This window comes from Dermacentor variabilis, chromosome 2 (genome assembly GCF_050947875.1).
Source record: "Dermacentor variabilis isolate Ectoservices chromosome 2, ASM5094787v1, whole genome shotgun sequence".
Taxonomy (NCBI): domain Eukaryota; kingdom Metazoa; phylum Arthropoda; class Arachnida; order Ixodida; family Ixodidae; genus Dermacentor; species Dermacentor variabilis.
The window spans coordinates 79,293,417-79,311,341 of record NC_134569.1 but is presented as its reverse complement, the minus strand read 5'-3'; the positions used below and the strand labels follow the sequence as shown (position 1 = coordinate 79,311,341).

The 17,925-nt window shown below is 49.4% G+C and overlaps 1 protein-coding gene across 2 annotated transcripts in view; it reads left to right on the top strand.

Annotated features, from left to right (window-relative positions):
• Positions 1–2,418: 2,418 nt before the first annotated feature.
• Positions 2,419–17,925, top strand: part of svp (COUP transcription factor 2) — a gene marked incomplete at its 3' end in the record, with an annotated part of 154,949 nt that continues 139,442 nt past the window's right edge. Inside the window, 1 exon segment of one of the 2 annotated variants that reach the window (XM_075681055.1) lies at positions 2,419–2,918. In XM_075681055.1, coding sequence (XP_075537170.1) covers positions 2,573–2,918 — 346 coding nt within the window. In that variant the 5' untranslated portion in view covers positions 2,419–2,572. 2 annotated transcript variants of the gene reach the window in all.

Sequence of the window (17,925 nt, the reverse complement as noted above, 5' to 3'; positions counted from 1 at the left end):
ACGAATTCTGCCTTTCTGCAGCGTGCTTCGCGAGATTGCGAAGTTGGTGCACTTATTGTCACATGGTGGATGGCGTCATGTTTTCCAACAATTTTTTTTTTCTTGCCTTACGTAGATTACACGCTCATGCCACACCAGCGAACAAAACACGATGCAGCTTACTTTTTCTCTACTAAAGAGGGAGGTGCAATATGGGCCCATTTTGTTGACAGATGCGCCAGGCTGAATGGAACTCTTTGGTGGCCAATTGAGGGGCTTCGTATTGGGAACTAATGGCGCGCCTTTATCACGCTACATTTGCGTCAAACTGCTCAATAATGGCCTTGTCCCATACGTGCTGAATGTGCAACAAGCAATAGTTTTGCCTATATGTCTTTTCTTTTTATTGGTTCTATTTGCGAGAAGGACGGTTTCTTCTTGCCTACCTAGAGTCGAGTGAAGCCAGCATGAAGAAACCAACGAATTAGGAAGGAGCGTGGCGAGGTATAAAGTTGAAGCCAGAAAGACTCGACGTAACAGGTGGTCATGTCGCGGTAAGTTTTACCCGTCTTCCACTACCGCCCAACACGAGTTCGCGCACGCCATTCCGGAAAGACAATGGTTGCGACAGCAACGTACGAGATCAGAACCCGCACGCTATACAACGAACACGATAAATGTATAAATTATAATAAACAACTGAACTTGCGCAATCATATCGGGAGAAAATGTGCCCGGAGAGGTTGGCAAAGCAGCCGAACAATTGCACATCTATTGAGACCTATACCGGGAACCAACACACACTGAGCCTAATCCATCGAACGCAGGGTGATGTACTGGACCAAATTTTTAGGCAGATATAAAGCGAATTAAGCGCAATTATTTCACGGAGAGTTAGTTGCCTTGCGAAGGCTGGCTGCGTGAAGTAATGCTTCCATTTAGTCTATTTGCTTTCTCTCTACATGGAAGCGGTCAATGAGAGTTATGCCTTGACGCGCTCTAACTATAGTCAAAGTTTGTAGACCACAGATCTTACAAAAGTGCTGTTTCGATGCCATCCTGTGAGCCAAACCGTTTGCGATTACATTAGGAAATAACACGCACCTATTACAAAACGAAATTTGAAATTTCTCAAAGAACCAAAGTTCAGAGTCTGGAAACTTACTGAAGAGATGCTTACGGGGTATTTTCATGACTATAACGGTTATTTCGTCATTGGAGTCCTCCGTGAACAACGTCACAGTGCGGCCGTGTTTGAGTTCCGACTCAACCTAATGGGTCCGTAACGAGATGGAATCTAACCCATTCCCACGTGCTGAGCAGCACAACCCCATAGCCAGTGAGACGCTGCTGCGGGCCTACTATATATACGTGTAGTTGCAATGAGCGAATCTCTTCGCGCGAGGCACGTATAATTAGCCAAGATGCATTAATTTCTGGTGTTTCAAAAAATAATGCTATTTAAAGACGACCTATATTCCTCAGATGCAATGACCGCGTAAAAGTGAAAGCGCCTCCTCAGAATAAAGATGGTAATCGCTTGAGCTTGTACGCTAGTCTCACCAGACGTAAACCACACGTACATACGATGAAATGTTAAAGTTTGGACATTACCGTAGGGGGAGGGGCCTTTAAAAATATATATAATATTACTATATTATAATAGTTAACCTTTGCGACGTCGGTGCCACAAGCAGAGAGGACTACGGAAAGCGGGCAATGAAACCTCGATTCATAACCTCCCGAAAATGAGCTCACGCGTTTTCATGACAGGAAAACCCTCAGAAAAAACATTGTTGGATGTTATACACGAAACACATTTCAAAGACAAAATAATGTCAATCAAATATCATCGTCTTAACATTAGCCGGAATCAACCGCCACAATCACTTCGCAATGACAAAATTGCGTCCGCCTTCATCCCGGGAAAGGCATCACTGAAAACCCAAGTGCGGCGGACGCGTGCGCGCATGCCCGCACTCGACTCCAACAAGAGGCACGCGCGGCAGGGATGATCAAGTCCGTACGGGGCGCCCAACAAAAGCGGCGGCCCGCCGCTCAAATACACCGCGGGAGCCCGAAGACGGCAGCAGTAGCTGAGGCGACAGCAGCGGCGCGCGCGCGCTCCGCGACCTCTCAACTCGGGAGAGGCGACCCAGGGTCCCGGGTCGCGCAGGTTTCCGCACCTCTCACCCCCGCCGCCGCCTCTTCTCGCGCCCTCCTCAGCACAGTGCCTCAGCGAGGTTCCTCGTTGCCCGGCAGCCACGCGCGCTGCTGAGGCGGCCGTGACGGCGGCGGCGGCGCGCCGGTGGGGGGGAGTCCGGGGGAGGCGGGACCTGTGCGCATGCGCAGCGGCCCGTCGGGTGGCCCCAGCAGCCAATGAGCGCCGGGGTCCCGCCCGTGCCCCGAGAGATCCCGCCAGGGCACGACCGCGGCACGGGGGGGCGCCGCGCAGAGACGCACTAATCGGCCCCGTGAACCATGGCCGGCCGGAGGTGGCCTCCCGGCTCCTGCTGCTGCTGCTGCCGCCGACGACGCCGTAGCAGCCCCCCGTGCGCGTAGCGGGCGCGCGCGTTGGGCGCGACGCCACACCATGGCGCTCGCCATGACGCCCTGGAGAGACTCCGTGGACCCGGCCGACCTGGTGATCGGCCTGCCGCCGCCGCTGCCCCCGGGTACGCCGCACTCGTCCTCGTCGTCGGACAAGAACGGACAGCACGCGAACATCGAGTGCGTCGTGTGTGGCGACAAGAGTTCGGGCAAGCACTACGGCCAATTCACCTGCGAGGGATGCAAGTCGTTCTTCAAACGCAGCGTGCGCCGCAACCTGACGTACACGTGTCGCGGAAACCGAAACTGCCCGATCGACCAGCACCACCGGAACCAGTGCCAATACTGCCGCCTCAAAAAGTGTCTCAAAATGGGCATGCGTCGAGAGGGTACGTGTCTGATGCATCGCGGGGCCTTTTTCCCGCACCCCCACCCGCCCCCGTATCGTCGTCGTCGCTGTTCGTCGTTGTGATGCCCCCCTCCCCTCCTCACCTGCTCACTTGCTCGAATGTTGCACCCCCCTCCTCTCCTCACCTCCCCCCACCCCTTCCTTCTGCCCCAGCCCAGTGTCGTGTGCATATTGTTGCCCCGTGCCCCCACTGGGGGGTCGGGGTCGCCGCCCCTGCCTGCACCGGTGTCATCTGCGATGCAGTTCTGTTTTGTTTTCTGTTCGATGTTTGTGTGCCTTGTGCTGTTCCACGGCGCGTTTGACGACACGTGATTGCGGGCCCGGCTACTATGAAAGGTAGGATGTATCTTTGCCACATTAACATACCAATTTTAACAGACACTTCAATCTCGTGTAGAGTGTGCTCTAACTTCAATTCGAATGGCGGTGAGTGCTAGTGTTGTGTTTTCAGGCTCACTCGCCGACGCGCGTCGCATCCGTGCCCGACCACGCCGCGCTGTTACGCGGCGCTTGGCCTTGCGCGATCTCGGCTTTCTGTTGCTCGTTTGCGCGGCTCAAGGTCACGTCGGCAGCGTGCTTGTCGTCAACTGCTTCAGGAACTTGTTCGACCGCTAGGAAGCGTTTGCAAATACAGCAGGATCTTCGCGGCAATTGCATGTGCTCGGAAAGGAGAAGGATCACGCCTCCGTGCGTGGGACATCCCGCCCGCGATCTCACAGTCCCGGCTCGTTCAGCGCTGTTCCACGAAGCGTTAGAGTGCGCTGACGCCTTTGACAGCATTCGCATTCAATATAACCTCTAGCTTGTCACCTGGCAAGATCCCAAAGAAATGCCGTCGTCTTCCGGCGCCCGTTTGGCTCTGCACTGCAGGTCCTTAGTCGGGCTGTACATAGACACACATGCTTCTAGATCTGCTTTATTTCGTTGGCCCAGCAGCCTCGTATCCAACAGCATCGGCGTTGGAAGAACGTAAACAGCGATTGCGCTGCAATATACTGAGATTCAGGAAGGTTGTACACCCTAAAGGTGAAAGGGAAACAAAAGGCGCAGGAAGTATACTTTAGTCTGACGCTCAATCTTCACCGTCCAAATTGTGGCATCACCAAGTTCAAATTCGGTCTTATATATCGGTCACAAGCCGCATTGCATGGAGACGCAAAACAAAAGTGCTTAGCAAAGTTCTTAACATGCTTCCTTGAGTATCGGAGGGCTGTAAGGTTGCAGCCATGGCACAGCAGAGAGCACTTGCAAATGGTAAAATTAAGGACTAAGGGTATTATATGTGACATTTGTTGTTGTTAATATATCGAGAGTCTGTTCCGACCGTCTGAGGCGTCCTTGTGATTTGAGCTGTGAGTTCCTGTACAAAAAGGATACTAGGTCTGACCATACATGCTAGCATTACGATCAGCTTGTGCCACCGCGGCGCCATTGACAATCGGCATTGACAATGGTTGCCTGCATTGAGCATCCATCCATCCATGCCACGGCGCCCACCTTGGCACTCTACAACACCGATTCGCACGTCATTCATCGTTTGAACGGACTTGAAGCGATGCGTCGCGAGAAGAGTACTGCATGTGAAATCCTGCTTCGGGGTAACCGCATGCATATAACTGCGTGTATTCTGGCATAATCAGCATTGTGTTCTACTATTGCCTCGTGTGGTAAGCGTCAGCTTGCACTTGGTCAGTTTAAACTATGGAAACATGTTGACGCGTGTACTTCCTGCATTACAGTGTTATTTCGCTTAATTTATTTTCACAGGAGACTACGGGGCATTCAGTACAGCAAACAGAATTTTTGCGCTGTATCAGTGCGTGGGACTAGCATAGTTCATCATGCGCGCTCATCGCCTTGTGTATACATCTTTACCGCGGACACTCGAGCTCGTCCAGAAAAATGAGTATGAGAAACACATAGTTTCTGCCTTTTCACTAACTCATTATTGTAAATCATACACTACAACGAACCACACCGCCCAAGAACAGCAAGCGCAAAAGCACTCAGTGTTTCTTTCTTCCGGCCACAAAGCCTCTCGGATCCCTCGTTCATCCTCGAGTTGCAAAGACTTCGTTAAATACCCGCTCGGGCTCTTTCTTTTTTTTCAATGCGACCTTGTTCCCTTTATGGCTCGTCACTTCTCGTCCGTTTCTTCGCTGCCGAGTGAATGCGCGCCGCGGGGTCCCTAATCCTCTTGTCACCTCCCTCGCCCCCATTTTCATGCTTCTTTCTTTCTTTGTTCCGTTTTCAATTTTTGTTTTCTTCGCCTCGTTCTCGTGGTCGATTGCGGTGCGCCGCGGCATGTTCCCGAGCTTTATCCACATGACTGCGTCTTTGCTCGGATCACCGCCTTGCGCGGTGCACCTGTGGAGTGATTACGGCCATCCATATCCTTCGCGTTCACATCTCGCTTTGGAGGCCCGCGTGCAGCCGCTCCGCGAGAACGGCCTTCGCTTTGGCCGAGCGACCGAATGCCGCGTTTTGTGGGAATCGAACCGCCGTGCACGTATACATATTCATAGCGCCGGGATGCCATCGTGGAGAAATGCGAAGAGAGAGAAAGAAGAGAAAGCATCGCACTAAGAAAACAGACATGAAGTTGCCTGGCCCTGTCGGAGCAGATACGCGAGTAATTTTGAGCGCGCTTGCTTGTCATTCCCGTTGATAGCGCACACAGCGAGCGTCATCGTGTTCAAATAAAAATGGACAAATACGCGGTTTACACACGAGGGAAGTCTCTCCTCGGTGCATACTTAATGCGCGTGTAGACGTGGAAATGTAAAGCTAATATATACAAATGTATACGCATATTTGCCACCAGAACATGGGATGAAAATATGTTGAAGTGAATATTCGAAACGTTGGGGAAACTGAAAGGACTGTATTTTGAAACCAGCCGACCAAGACAAGAATAAGGCGGATTTCCTTTTTGTATTCGTTTCTCTGTGTCTATTAATTACACGGGTTTTTGTTGCTTCTCCGTAAACCAAACAACCGATGGCATTTCATCGAGTATTACCAAACGTTAATGTACTCCGAGGCGTTATTTCCAGAATGATGATTGTAAGAATTCGTGCCACATTTTCATACTCTTATCGTTTACTATTTCGGCACCTATGAAATCTATTTATGGCAGTCCTCCGGGTGCATATCTTCCAGAGATGTCGCTTATGCTCACTGCTTTCTTGCCTCAGTCGGTAACGAATCACATTTATGACCTGCACGTTATTTCTGGCGACCTGCTAAATGCGAATCCTTGTCGAGCTTTCAAAGTCTCTATAAGACATTCTGTATAGGCACTGACTGGAGGAAACTTGAGAGACTATACCCGGGTTTTACTCATTTCTTATGACGCATTCACCTGTTGTTCGTGTTACACTTCTACAGTGGCTCACAAAAAATCTACTTTACTTTATGGTTCATTTGGCGCAGCTGTTACAGTCACAAGGGGGCAAGTGAGGCTTGGATGTCTGGCATATAAATGCATGTAGATAGTAGAATAAGCGTAATGTGCGAAATACCGTCACGGACGGGTTAATTTCAACACGATTTTGGATTCTCTTGAACCATAGCGTTATTCAGTAAATAAAAGATCGTATATGTGTTGAACAAAGCCTCGCTCTCTTTAGGCTGAGCAAGAAGCTAGACAAACAAGAAAGATTCTCACATTTCTACAAAGAAAAATCATTACTGTATCTTTACTACTGCGTTGTTTCAGGTGATCGGTCAGTCCTTTTTGGCTGCTGAATTCTTTCCAAACAGTGGACCTTTGATGCGCGTGTGACCGCATCGCTGCCAAATTTTACATCTGGGCAAAGAAAGCTTATGATATGTCAAAGATGTCATACCTTCTTTTAGGTTAAGAACGATGCAATGGTATCAACGTAGCACAGAGCGTTACACACAGACCAATAAAAAATTGAGGTATATTAGTAATAAGTGATTGCATAATTTTGTTATCAAATGGAAGGAAAGGAAATCCTCCTAGTCGCGTGTACCTGTCTAGCATATCAGTTATAGACTACTTATGTCAGTTATACTTATTACTATAAGCATAGTAAGAATCTTACGTCCCACCTGTTCCTACTTGTTAGTTGAAGAAGTACCTCGGAACTTATGCTCGGAAATAAAGACCTTGCATCAGACATAGAGAAGTTATAACCCAACTCAGAGTGCGGTTTTATACAGTGGTCGATCAGTGGTATATCAGAAGCGTTTTCTGTCCTATATAGTGAATTACGTTTTACGTATAGAGCGGAAACGAAAAAGTAAACGCATGTGACTATTTCACTTAGGGAAGCATGACTCAAGGTGAGCACAAACTGATTTTGAAGGAATATTAGCTTGCAGAAATATAGCGGAACCTAGTACGCCATCGACCTGTGAACTTTCGTGACCAGACGCACATTCGTGCGCACTGAAAAGTGACACATATACTTGTTCACCCAACGGTTGTTGCGCACGTTGCAGTTTGAGCCTGGCAGGTCAATAAGCGCAATGTGTACAGTATAGTTTTTCCGAGAGATATGTGCCAAGAGGATATTGTGGAAGGGACTCGTGCCACACATTGCACAGGCGCATGGATACATTGCTGCATTAATATAATGGACAGCGAGAGGCGCTTGTTTCCCGCTATAGAGTGCCCATAGTTGAGGTATAGTTCTCAGGAGTCCAAGACATATATCCCCAGTGTTCTCGCTTGATTTTTATATTTGTTTGAAAGTGGCCATGTAGGCCATGTAGCCCGTATCGACGGAGACCTTCGCAGAGCGTTGTACATAATCAAAGAAGTGGCGCGATGCAACATACGCTGGCATTACTGGAACGCAGATGTGGGTAAAAGGCAAGTTGCTGCTTAAGATATCGTACATGCGGCAACCATGTAAACTGTAGCCTCGTGAGGAACTTCTGTAGCCCAATGCAAAATCAGTTTTTCCTCTTGAATGCGCAGTGAGTTTTCTATGTTAAGTTACGCAGCGCATAACTGTGGGCTTCCCCCGACGAGTATATTTGCTATAGTTTCGCTGCTCACGTGGTCCAGGCAGACTGAAAGGTAAGGGTACAAGTTAGTATTACGAGAGCGAAGTGCGCATGGAACCACGTGCTATATGGCAGGCGATGTTTTGAGCATATGTGGCACGTTGTGAAAGAACCGCGGGGCAAGCCCGGCCGCTTCGTCGTTGCTCAAGCGTCCCACTTGGCATTGTCCCCCGCGGAAGCCTTGATAAGCCGTTATATGCATGCGTGCGCCGGCAGTTTATCACGGGGGAGATTGCTCATGTTGCGACCTTGGATTATCTCCGGCGTCTCTCTCTCTATTTTTTTTCTTCGCTTTCTTGGTTCATCACGCTTATATACCCTCCGTCCACCACTTCCCTTTGGCTCCTTTTTCTGTTTTATTTTTTCCACTCTCGCTTGAAGCTCACTCGCTCGTGGGCAACACCCTCTCACGATGCGAGCGCGCGCCATAGCTGGGCGCCGCACTTTCACAAAGATGGCTTCCCGCTACGCGGTGTTTTTTTCTAACCCGAAGGTGGTTCGCGGGGTGACGTAATGTACCCACTCGGCTGCAATTTGAATTATAAAGCTAGAAGAGGGCGAGGGCAGTGGAAAAAAGATGCGGCTCGACTGGCTGCCGTATTTCTTCACGGAGCAACTGCGTCAATTAGTGACTGCTTCTGACTCGACGCGCAATACGGCGGGCCGCGCAGGGCATTCGTTTTGTCCGCCGCGGTCCAAGGAGCTGACGTGTTTGTCCCTAACATTGTTGCAGATAAGCCGTGCACCGAGATGCAGCGAAGATATTTTTACAGATCTCCCTTGATCATGTTCTATGCTACTTGTAGCCGCTTTTTACGACGACCGACCATTTGTTTTTTTTTTGTCCAGGAGACTGAAACGTGCCCCTTGTAAATACATATGAGGGCAAAGTGCGGGCTGCGATGTTATTACTATCAGGGCAGCCCTGGGCCCGTATTCACAAAAAGCACTTACGCTAGAGTTGTTCCTAACAAAATACTCCTTCCAGTTACGATGCTGGACATATTATTATAGCGAAGGCGACCGGACTATCATAGAGAGCACTTACGAACAAACAGTTTTGTGAATTTGACCCCGGGTTTCTTCGATAGTCCCTGCTGAGTGTAAATATGGTCTGTTCGAAAGCCTCTACTTGCACAGTTGACGTGCATCGGTTGAGCGAGCAGTGGACGTTAATTTGTTGGCATTTCACATTTTTGGCACCGATAGAAATAACTTGTAGAGTGAAAGAACAATGAGCCAGTTTGGACTTTTAATTTTTTGAAGAAATACTCAAGTCGCTACTCTTTCATACGAGGAGCAGAGGTTACCACCGCAAGTGCTGCAGTGATGGATTGCGACGTGTCAAAGGTTTTGCATCAAACTGCTGGAGTAATCAGCTGCTGCAAAACAATGAAACACGACTGCCTCACAACAATCATAGACTACACGCCCTGGACCAGCGAGAGAAGCAAGCTGTGCCGCACAACTTCGCTAATTTGCTTTGAAGCATGCACATAATTAACTTGTTGGAAGAAAAGCGCGTCAGCAACTGGCGTCTCTAATGAGTCATTCCACCTATCGTGGAAACCGGTTATCGATTTGCCATCGCCCACAAGAGCACTGCGGTCGCGACTGCCTCCTAATCAGCTTAACTCGCGCACCACACCTGCAATGGTATGCGGCATCCCTTAATACCTTTGTCAGGGTCGATAGCGCTCCCATATAGTCTCCGGCGCCGGGAACGAAAAATGAAAGAGTCAAAGTGTTGTCCTTTACTTCCAATAACTCGAACGCTAGCACATTCGAGCGCGCTGACGCTGCAAGCCAGCACGAAGCCGAGTCTCGACACATGAAATATGAAACCGCCGCTTATGCCTCTCCCCTTTTATTTATGTCCGTGTGCCACGGTGAGGACATGCAGAGCGCGGTCTTCTTCTACTTCGCGGGCGATGCGTGGTACATGTGCGGAGGTGCACGCCGGAGGGTAGAGCACCTTATCGGAGGGTGTACGTGCCGACTTGGGCCGTCGGCGGCGGGGCGGTTGGTGCTACAGGTACGTGCTCCGCAACCAAACGCGAATTGCGTGAACCGGCGGCGCGGCCGGAACGCGGAAAACGGCGTGCCCTTCCCCCCTCTGCCTGACCCTCTACACTCCCTCAAATAAAAGGTACCATCTGGAGGTTTGCACGTATTTAGAACAATTTCGCCAGACCGAGCGCGTGCGCGCGTTCACTTCGAGCAATGCACGCGCCGCGCCAGCGCTTCGACCCGTGCGATTGTAAGATGCCCGTGACCCTGTGGTTTGACATGTGTCTGGTGGCCGTGGACCATTTTATTTTAGGTGAAAGGTAGCCGGCGATCTTGGCCTGTGTGAGGCGAACATTTTCGTTCGCTACAGCGGGTACGCTGACGTCAAGTTAACGCACTTATATGAAACTCCGAACGCTATACTGCTCGAATGTTTAGGAGAGCACGACTGGGCCAGTCGAGGTGACTCACTAGCTGCGGCATCGATCATGTTGAGCATGACGTCGCGCGTTTGATCCTTACCTATACGGTAGCCGATTTAAGTTGGGCTGCAATGCATGCCGCTTTATATTTGTTTGTGAATAGAGTGCCAAGTGGCCAGAGTGACATTATCAGTGTCATTGATGGATATCACACAGAAGAAACGAACTTTATTGGGACATCTATTTAAAACGCGGTGTACCTATTGGCCTTTCTCAGTGGCGTAAGGAATCTTTTTTTTTTTTTTTTCAGAAAGGCGTTGGGGGCACGTGCCCAGTTCCCCCGGCCTATCTTCCTGCGCTGGCTTTCAATCTATCGGTATGCGTGCTTATATGTGCGTGTGCTGAGGGAACAAGTGTCTCATTGCTTTTGTGAGTGAGCTATATACATAGTGTTCATCTTCCATCTCTTTCTTAGAGCATAGTTTGCTCCACACGCTACGAAAGCCGAAATCCTTTGCATCGGATGCCCACCATGTTCGTCTATCTGGCAGAATCGCCGCATCGAAATTATGCGGAAGTCGCAGAGTTGAAGGTGACGCATTCTGACTCTCGTTCGAGACGGTGGCAGCGCCTGAGAGAGCACTTGCTCACGCTCGCCGTATTCTTAAACCGCCCCGCCAGGCAGCTCCTCGCGGAGCTTTCCTTCACGCTTAACTGCAACGACGACACGAGGAGGAGAGCACAGGCGCGCTCCCAACGCCACTGGTTACACACACACGAGTAAGGGATATGCTATGCGCAACACGTGCGTGATAGTTGGCGCGGCGTCGATCACAGGTCCGGTTGGATGCGGCGCCTGCAAACGGTGCCCGGCCGCGTGCATTCCTCCGTCTCTGCCGAGCATCGCGAGAGCGGAGGAGGTATATGCACTGATCTGCGGAGGAAGGCAACACACACACGACGCCCTGTGGGTCTCGCGATACCTCTCGCGTGGCGAGACTTCCGGCGTGTTCTGCTCCTGGCCGCCGTGCGCGTCGCCGAAGATCGTGCGTGCGCGCATATGCATGACAATTCCCGGTCCGAGCGCAAGTATATACGCATAAACCATATGCGCGGAATGAGATATCTTCCTGCGGGACGTTCTATACCCTCCTCGCCTTCTGCATATACACTGCATATACGTATACGGTACGGTGGCGACGGCGGCGGCTATCTTTACGCGTTCTGGTTCCATATGCCTGCTCCGTGCGCGGCGGTGTCCGCTCGCTGCAGCCTTCTCGCCGTGAGCGTATGCGCAAGCGCGCGTGAGGGTGCCGCGGGCGCTGCAGGCGCGATGCCATATGCATGGCGTGTCCACGTTGCTATGCGCGCAGGTTCGGGAGCGGGCAGTGTGCCGTCATTACCCGGGCACTCGCGCGGGATTGGGCCATGATAAATGGCGCTCTGAAGCTCTTCCCGCTTTGAGATTATGCCGACAGACATTCCCCTGTCTCCTTGCTCTTCTTTCTTTCCCGCTGCTTGTATCAATATATTTTATTTCCTTACTTGAGTAACCTCGCTTTATATGGAGCGTTGAGGCGTTTACGTACACTGCATAATATAGACGCGACCTATCACGCGCAAACCTAAACGACCTCGTATATATATATATAGCCTGCCACCACGTGGCACGAGTTTTACGGTGCTCGACATCGGAAGCCTTGCCCTTCCAGAGGAAGATCACTGTACGCGATCTTGGAGAATGCGACACCTTGAGTGTGCTTATCTATTTCGCTTTTCTCATTTTTGCTACTGCTATGTTCTAGGGCGCGGTCAAGGTGCACCTCGGAGGAGCGTGCTGCGTATACACGCATGCACGCCGCGTGGTCGAGACTTTCAAGAGAACGTTCAGTGCAACGAGGAGCACATTGAGCGTGTCGTTCGTGCACTGTATATATATATCGCTGTGGTTTGTCAATATAGCAGCTACAAAGTACACACATGTACAGTTCTCTTTACGAGATGTTATTAAGTAAATTAAGAATTGATTAAATTAAGTGCTTTAACATGTCGAAGCTGCGCTGTTGGCCGTTGAATTGAACATTCGTTCGTGTTCACTTGAAAGCTATTGAACTCGCGACTTCGTGCTCAGCGGCAGAAACCCATAGCTACTTGGTCCCCGCGATCTGCAAGAATGGGATGAATTCGGAAAATGTTGTATCGGATAACGCGAATGACTGGCAGGAGAATACAAAGGCCCGTATTCATAACAATCATTTATAATAGAATCGTTCATCAAAGAAAATTCCGGCGAATTCGGAAGCTGAATAAATTGCTAACGAGGGCAGCCAGCCAATGACAAAGAGCGCTTGTACGAATGAAAGGCTTTGCGAATTAGGCCCCTGATGCGAGGAAGGCGACGAAGCAAGAGTTAGCGTTAGATTCATTAAAGCGCGCCCCTTAAACGAAGATGAGTAGCAAGCGTTCATACGATGACATATTTTCATGTAATTTTTCACTTCAATAAACAAAACGAGATAAAAGAAAGGGGGAGGGAAGCGATTCCCGTATGTGTGTCTATTCAGCGAATTTCGTGCACTACGCGCCGTGACAATTCATTCATTCATTCATTCATTCATTCATTCATTCATTCATTCATTCATTCATTCATTCATTCATTCATTCATTCGTCTTATTTGTCCTTTACAACATGAGGTACATATTGTGAACGGGCCAAGAATAAAAGCCGTTCCATTATGGCTTGGAAAAAATCTTGGTCCCCTTGGCATTGACGGCAACGAAGAAACGTAGGCCAGAACGGTAAAAAGAAGATAATAATAACATGACATTTTTACAGATGCCACGGTGTAAAGTTAACAAGAGAACTGAGATAACCCATTCAATACAGAGACATTTCTGATGAAGGAGGGGCAGTGTGTCTCTACAGGGTGTTTCGTTTATGAAATATATGTGTGCTGTGTATTAGGAACATGCGCATGTGAGTTAATAAAACAACGCTTAGAGCATACAGAAGAACATCTATTTCTGCTTTGATATGTGTGCATTTAGCAGTCGAGGTAGCTTATTCCTTATCATCTGAAATCCGCAATTAGTGCGACATATCGAAACTTTCCAGCGGTGACAATTCGTGACAGTTACAGGTTCATCTTTTGTGAAACGCAATGCACACATAATTTGTATACGTGTCCTGAGCATGTCAGCGGCGTGCCAATAAGCTCCAGCTTATCGATATGCTGATAGCTTGTGCGGTATACCATCTGTCCAAATGATTACTCTACTCTAAGAGTTTGACGTGCCCACGTTGGCGCGGTGTGCTATGTTTTCGCTTAGCCGGACGGACGTTTGGAAAAATCAGGAAGAACGATATGCGCCTTCACACAGAAGGCCTTTCTTTTTTTTCAGCGCAAGGAGCTTGGCTTCTCCCAAAGCGGCCGCGAAACACGCGAGCCAGCCAGCCAACCTGGCTTTTCGGCACGGGGTGTATAAGGTAACAGATGAGCCCTGGATACCTGAAAGGATTAAAGGACCGCTAGGAGATTTGCCTCCGTCGCGAGACGCTCGTGAACACACCGGTCGTATACAGCCTAAAGTATTAGCGGGATTACGTTCTCCGGAGCGTTCGCGAGAGCCGGGAGGAGGACGCGAGCACTTCTCCCGCGCTGGGCCAAGGATTGGAGGAACCGGACCGTCTCCTCCGACAGCTGGCAGCAGCGGAGAAAGGCCGCTGCGAGCCTTGCGCGGAAAATAAAGCTTCGGAGCAGAGCAACGCATCGAAGTACGTTGAAAACGGCTCTTGTCATGACAGATGGTGAACTTAAAGTGCAGCAAGTGTGTGTACTTGCACACGGAAAAGGAGAGCGAGCGGCCTTGCATGCGGCTTTTTGCTCTCTACAACACTGCGCTTCTATGCAGTGATGATAATCAGTATTAGCAACATACTGATCGAGTGCATTGGAGATAACAGCGCGCTTGATTATGGTATGCCCTTCGTTTGCTTGTAAAATCGTCTCGTACCGTTGCCCCAGTTACACGATGAATCAATATTTTATTCATTTATTTATGTTTTCAAACTTGTCTTTCTGTCTATGTCTCCTTGTGAAGGTCTCACGGGAAACTCCTTCCCATGTCAACACGCGCCGCGTTGTTACACATGCAATCGCTGCACTGGCTTCGTGGCAAGGTGACCTTTTGTTACTGCAGACGAAGTCGCGTGTTTCATCCCTGGCCTTACATTTCAGTGGGAGTAGAATGCAAATACCCTTCTCATGGGAAATTTCCTTAATGAGCGTTAATGAATGCCCATGAGGACGAAATTAGTCCGGATTTCTTAGCACTGGCTTCCGCAGTAGCCTAGGCTACTAGTAGCCTAGTAGCCGTAGGATGTAAAAATCAGTCATTCAATCAAACAACGCCCGTGAAGTCAGAGAGAGAGAATAAACATTTTTATTAGGTAAATGCAGCTTTGGAGAGGCGTCCTCATTCCAGAATGCCAGAACGAACAGAGTTTTGAACCTAAAATGGCTGATGCCTTAGGTCTGTCGCCCACTTGTTGCTATATATATAGGAGGTAGAACGGAGTGTAAAGATGAGTGCACAGATAAACTTTTGCCAAAGTGTCTCGTTGCAATCGCTTGATATTTTTTTTTACGTTTGTTTGGTTGTTCATTTTTGTGTACCTTCAGGACAAGAAATCCGTTTACGCAATGCAAGTTCATGCAGTGTAGCATAAATCTAAGCAAAAATTTGTCATTTCTGCGTTTGATGGGAGTGCGAGCTAATGTTACCAACCCTGCACTAGCTCACCTGTCGGGCTAAATGACACTCGGAGAGCGGGGGCAACAAACTGCTGCACGAGCTGGTTTTGACTGCGGCCACCTCTCTCTTGCCTCATTAACTTCGAGCTATTTCTGCTTCAAAGTACGTCTTCATGAAAGCAAGTCATACAAACGGGTGGCTAAATCAACAAGATCTAGCACACATTGTTTGCACACATCCTGTTGTTTTTCTAGTGCTTAATCTGCTCCGACAACTCTCCATCCCTTAGGTTTTGACAGGTGCAAGCACTTGCTTGTGGCCTACATTATGCAACTACACTGTTAACAAGTTTGACCTGTTAATTATGGGCGATAAATTCCTTAGGCAGCGTATGCAGCTTCTTTACGAAGGACTGCACGCGTTTAAGTATAATGTGCCGTATAGCAAACAGTGCGGTTCTTGACTCTTTTTATTATGGCGCAAATGTGTTTCTGAAATGAAGAAAAAAAGACGGGCAGAAAGAGCGCCATTCTGGCACTCTTTCTGTCTGATTTTTTTCTTCATATCCTGAACTTTTGCGCCACTATACCATCGTCAGTCATGTACTCACTACAGGCAAACATCTTACTTATAGTATACAGCTTGACGTTTAGCAGCATCCCCAACCGGAACACAATATACTCCATCAAAACGGTGTTTTTGTTTGCTCTCTCATTTAAGATGTATCTATGAGGAATCTGAGTTGGTATCATTTCTGCTGCTTTGAACATCAGCACTGCAGGGGCTTTTATGAGAATATTTAGGTGCGCGTTAAAGAACACCAGATGGTCCAAATTAATCCGGAGTTCCCCACTACGACATGCCTCATAATCAGATCGTCCTTTTGGCACGAAAAACCCCATAATTTAATTATTCTTTAGGAGAGGGATTGTAAGTTATTCATTACTGTTTCGAACACCAGAATTATAGGTGTTTTTGTGGAACCTTGGGAGTCCTTTTTCTCTCTCCCAATATATAATCACGTAATCACAATGCTTGGCGGCACGATGCCAAGGGCATTGTTTAAAACTTGAATATTTCAGTGAGTGGAATTAACACGGCGCTCACACGGTCTTTCTCTCGCGAAGCAACCGACGCAGCCGAAGCCGAAGCAACCAACGTTCGAGGGCTCGGTTTTGGCACATATGTGCTCGTCACGTGTTGGGTCGCGTCCACATATGATATGATACCCATGTGCGTAGCATAAGCAAAAGATAGCTGCTCCGGCTGCTGGAACATGAAGGAATCTGTTAAATTTTGTTGGAAGGGGCTGTTGATACGATGTTTCGTAGGCCGGATCGCACGTGGAATTGTGCCATGCGCATCTTGCTTAAACCCTTGAAAGCTGTCGCTCGCGCGTCGGCGTCATGTCAGCAAATAACTTTCAGGGTAAAGTATATCCGTATAGCGGTTGTTCTATAGGCTTGGAGTCAGCGTCTTTCCTATGTAAAGCACGGCGCTTGGCAGCGCATGATTGCCCCGCGGGCGGTCTGCTTGATTTGAGTGCCAAACAGGCATTGTGGAACTCGAACCTTAACCAGTCACTTAGTCAATTGCGCGCGTACGTGTGTATGTGCGTGTGTGTCCGTGTGCGATTTTCATTTTAGAGCGCAGCTCTTTGGCGTCCGTTCCTGGGTTTCGCGTCGTCGTCGGCCTCGTAACCAGCTCCGCCCCCCTTTCATCCCCCCAGCGCTAGCAGCGACCGACTGATACCGCTGGATGCCGCTGACGCCGCTAGAGAGTCAAGATAACGTGACTGCATAGAACACCGTCGCCGCCAAGCAGAAAGAGGAGGAAAGGGTCCCCCCCCCCCCCCCTGTTCTTGTGTGGCGGATAGGGTGCTCTTCAGTTGCCGACGCGCCGGTTATTTCACGTAGGCCCCGGCACGTCGACGAATACGTGACCACCTTCCCACGGCTAGACCTGGTTCTTAGCGCTGCGGAAGCGAGGGTATCATATTGTTTGTGTCGGCATCGGCGGCGTTGTCCCTGAAACCAACTCCGCAGCTGGGGTTGACTCACTATCGGCGTCAGCGGCATCAGTCAGTCGCTGCTATCTCTTCCCTCCTCCCTTTATCGTGTTGTCCGCTTGCTGCGCGCGCTTCTGCCCCCATCGTTTGCCGCTGGGTGTACACGCCGCCCCCCTCCCCCCTCTTCCTGCGAGTCTCCGGTTGTCAAAGCGCCGGCTCGAACTTAATTCCTTTCTTCGCTCCTCCTCCAATGCAACCCCTGTGCGGTGGCAATCAGAGAGCCAGATCGGTGGCGGCGGATCTGTATATGTGCACCGCCCGAGCCGAAATTGCCGCTGCCGTTCGCCCTGTGCGGTGGCAATCAGAGAGCCAGATCGGTGGCGGCTTGACATAAAGACAAACAGCAATTTCCTAACACTTATGCGGGAGAACATCCCGTTCCTCTCGCTCGTAACGCGTCCCACGGCTGTGACAACCTCGCGAGGCACTTGTATAGATCTCGTCTTTGAGAATCAAGCATTGGTGTACCAAGTCGAACATATATCAGTCTATTTCTCCGACCACAAAGCTTCCTTCATGACTGTCAAGAACTGTTAGTGGAGTCTTTGTTAAAGGAATACGGGTGAAAAATAAAAAAAAAATTCTGTGATAGCGCATACATGTGTTGCTCGATTTCTTTGCCTCAATCTATCGAAAAGGTGAAACAGCTTATTTGCTGCGCTCAAATTTCGCATTAGGAAGTAACGTAA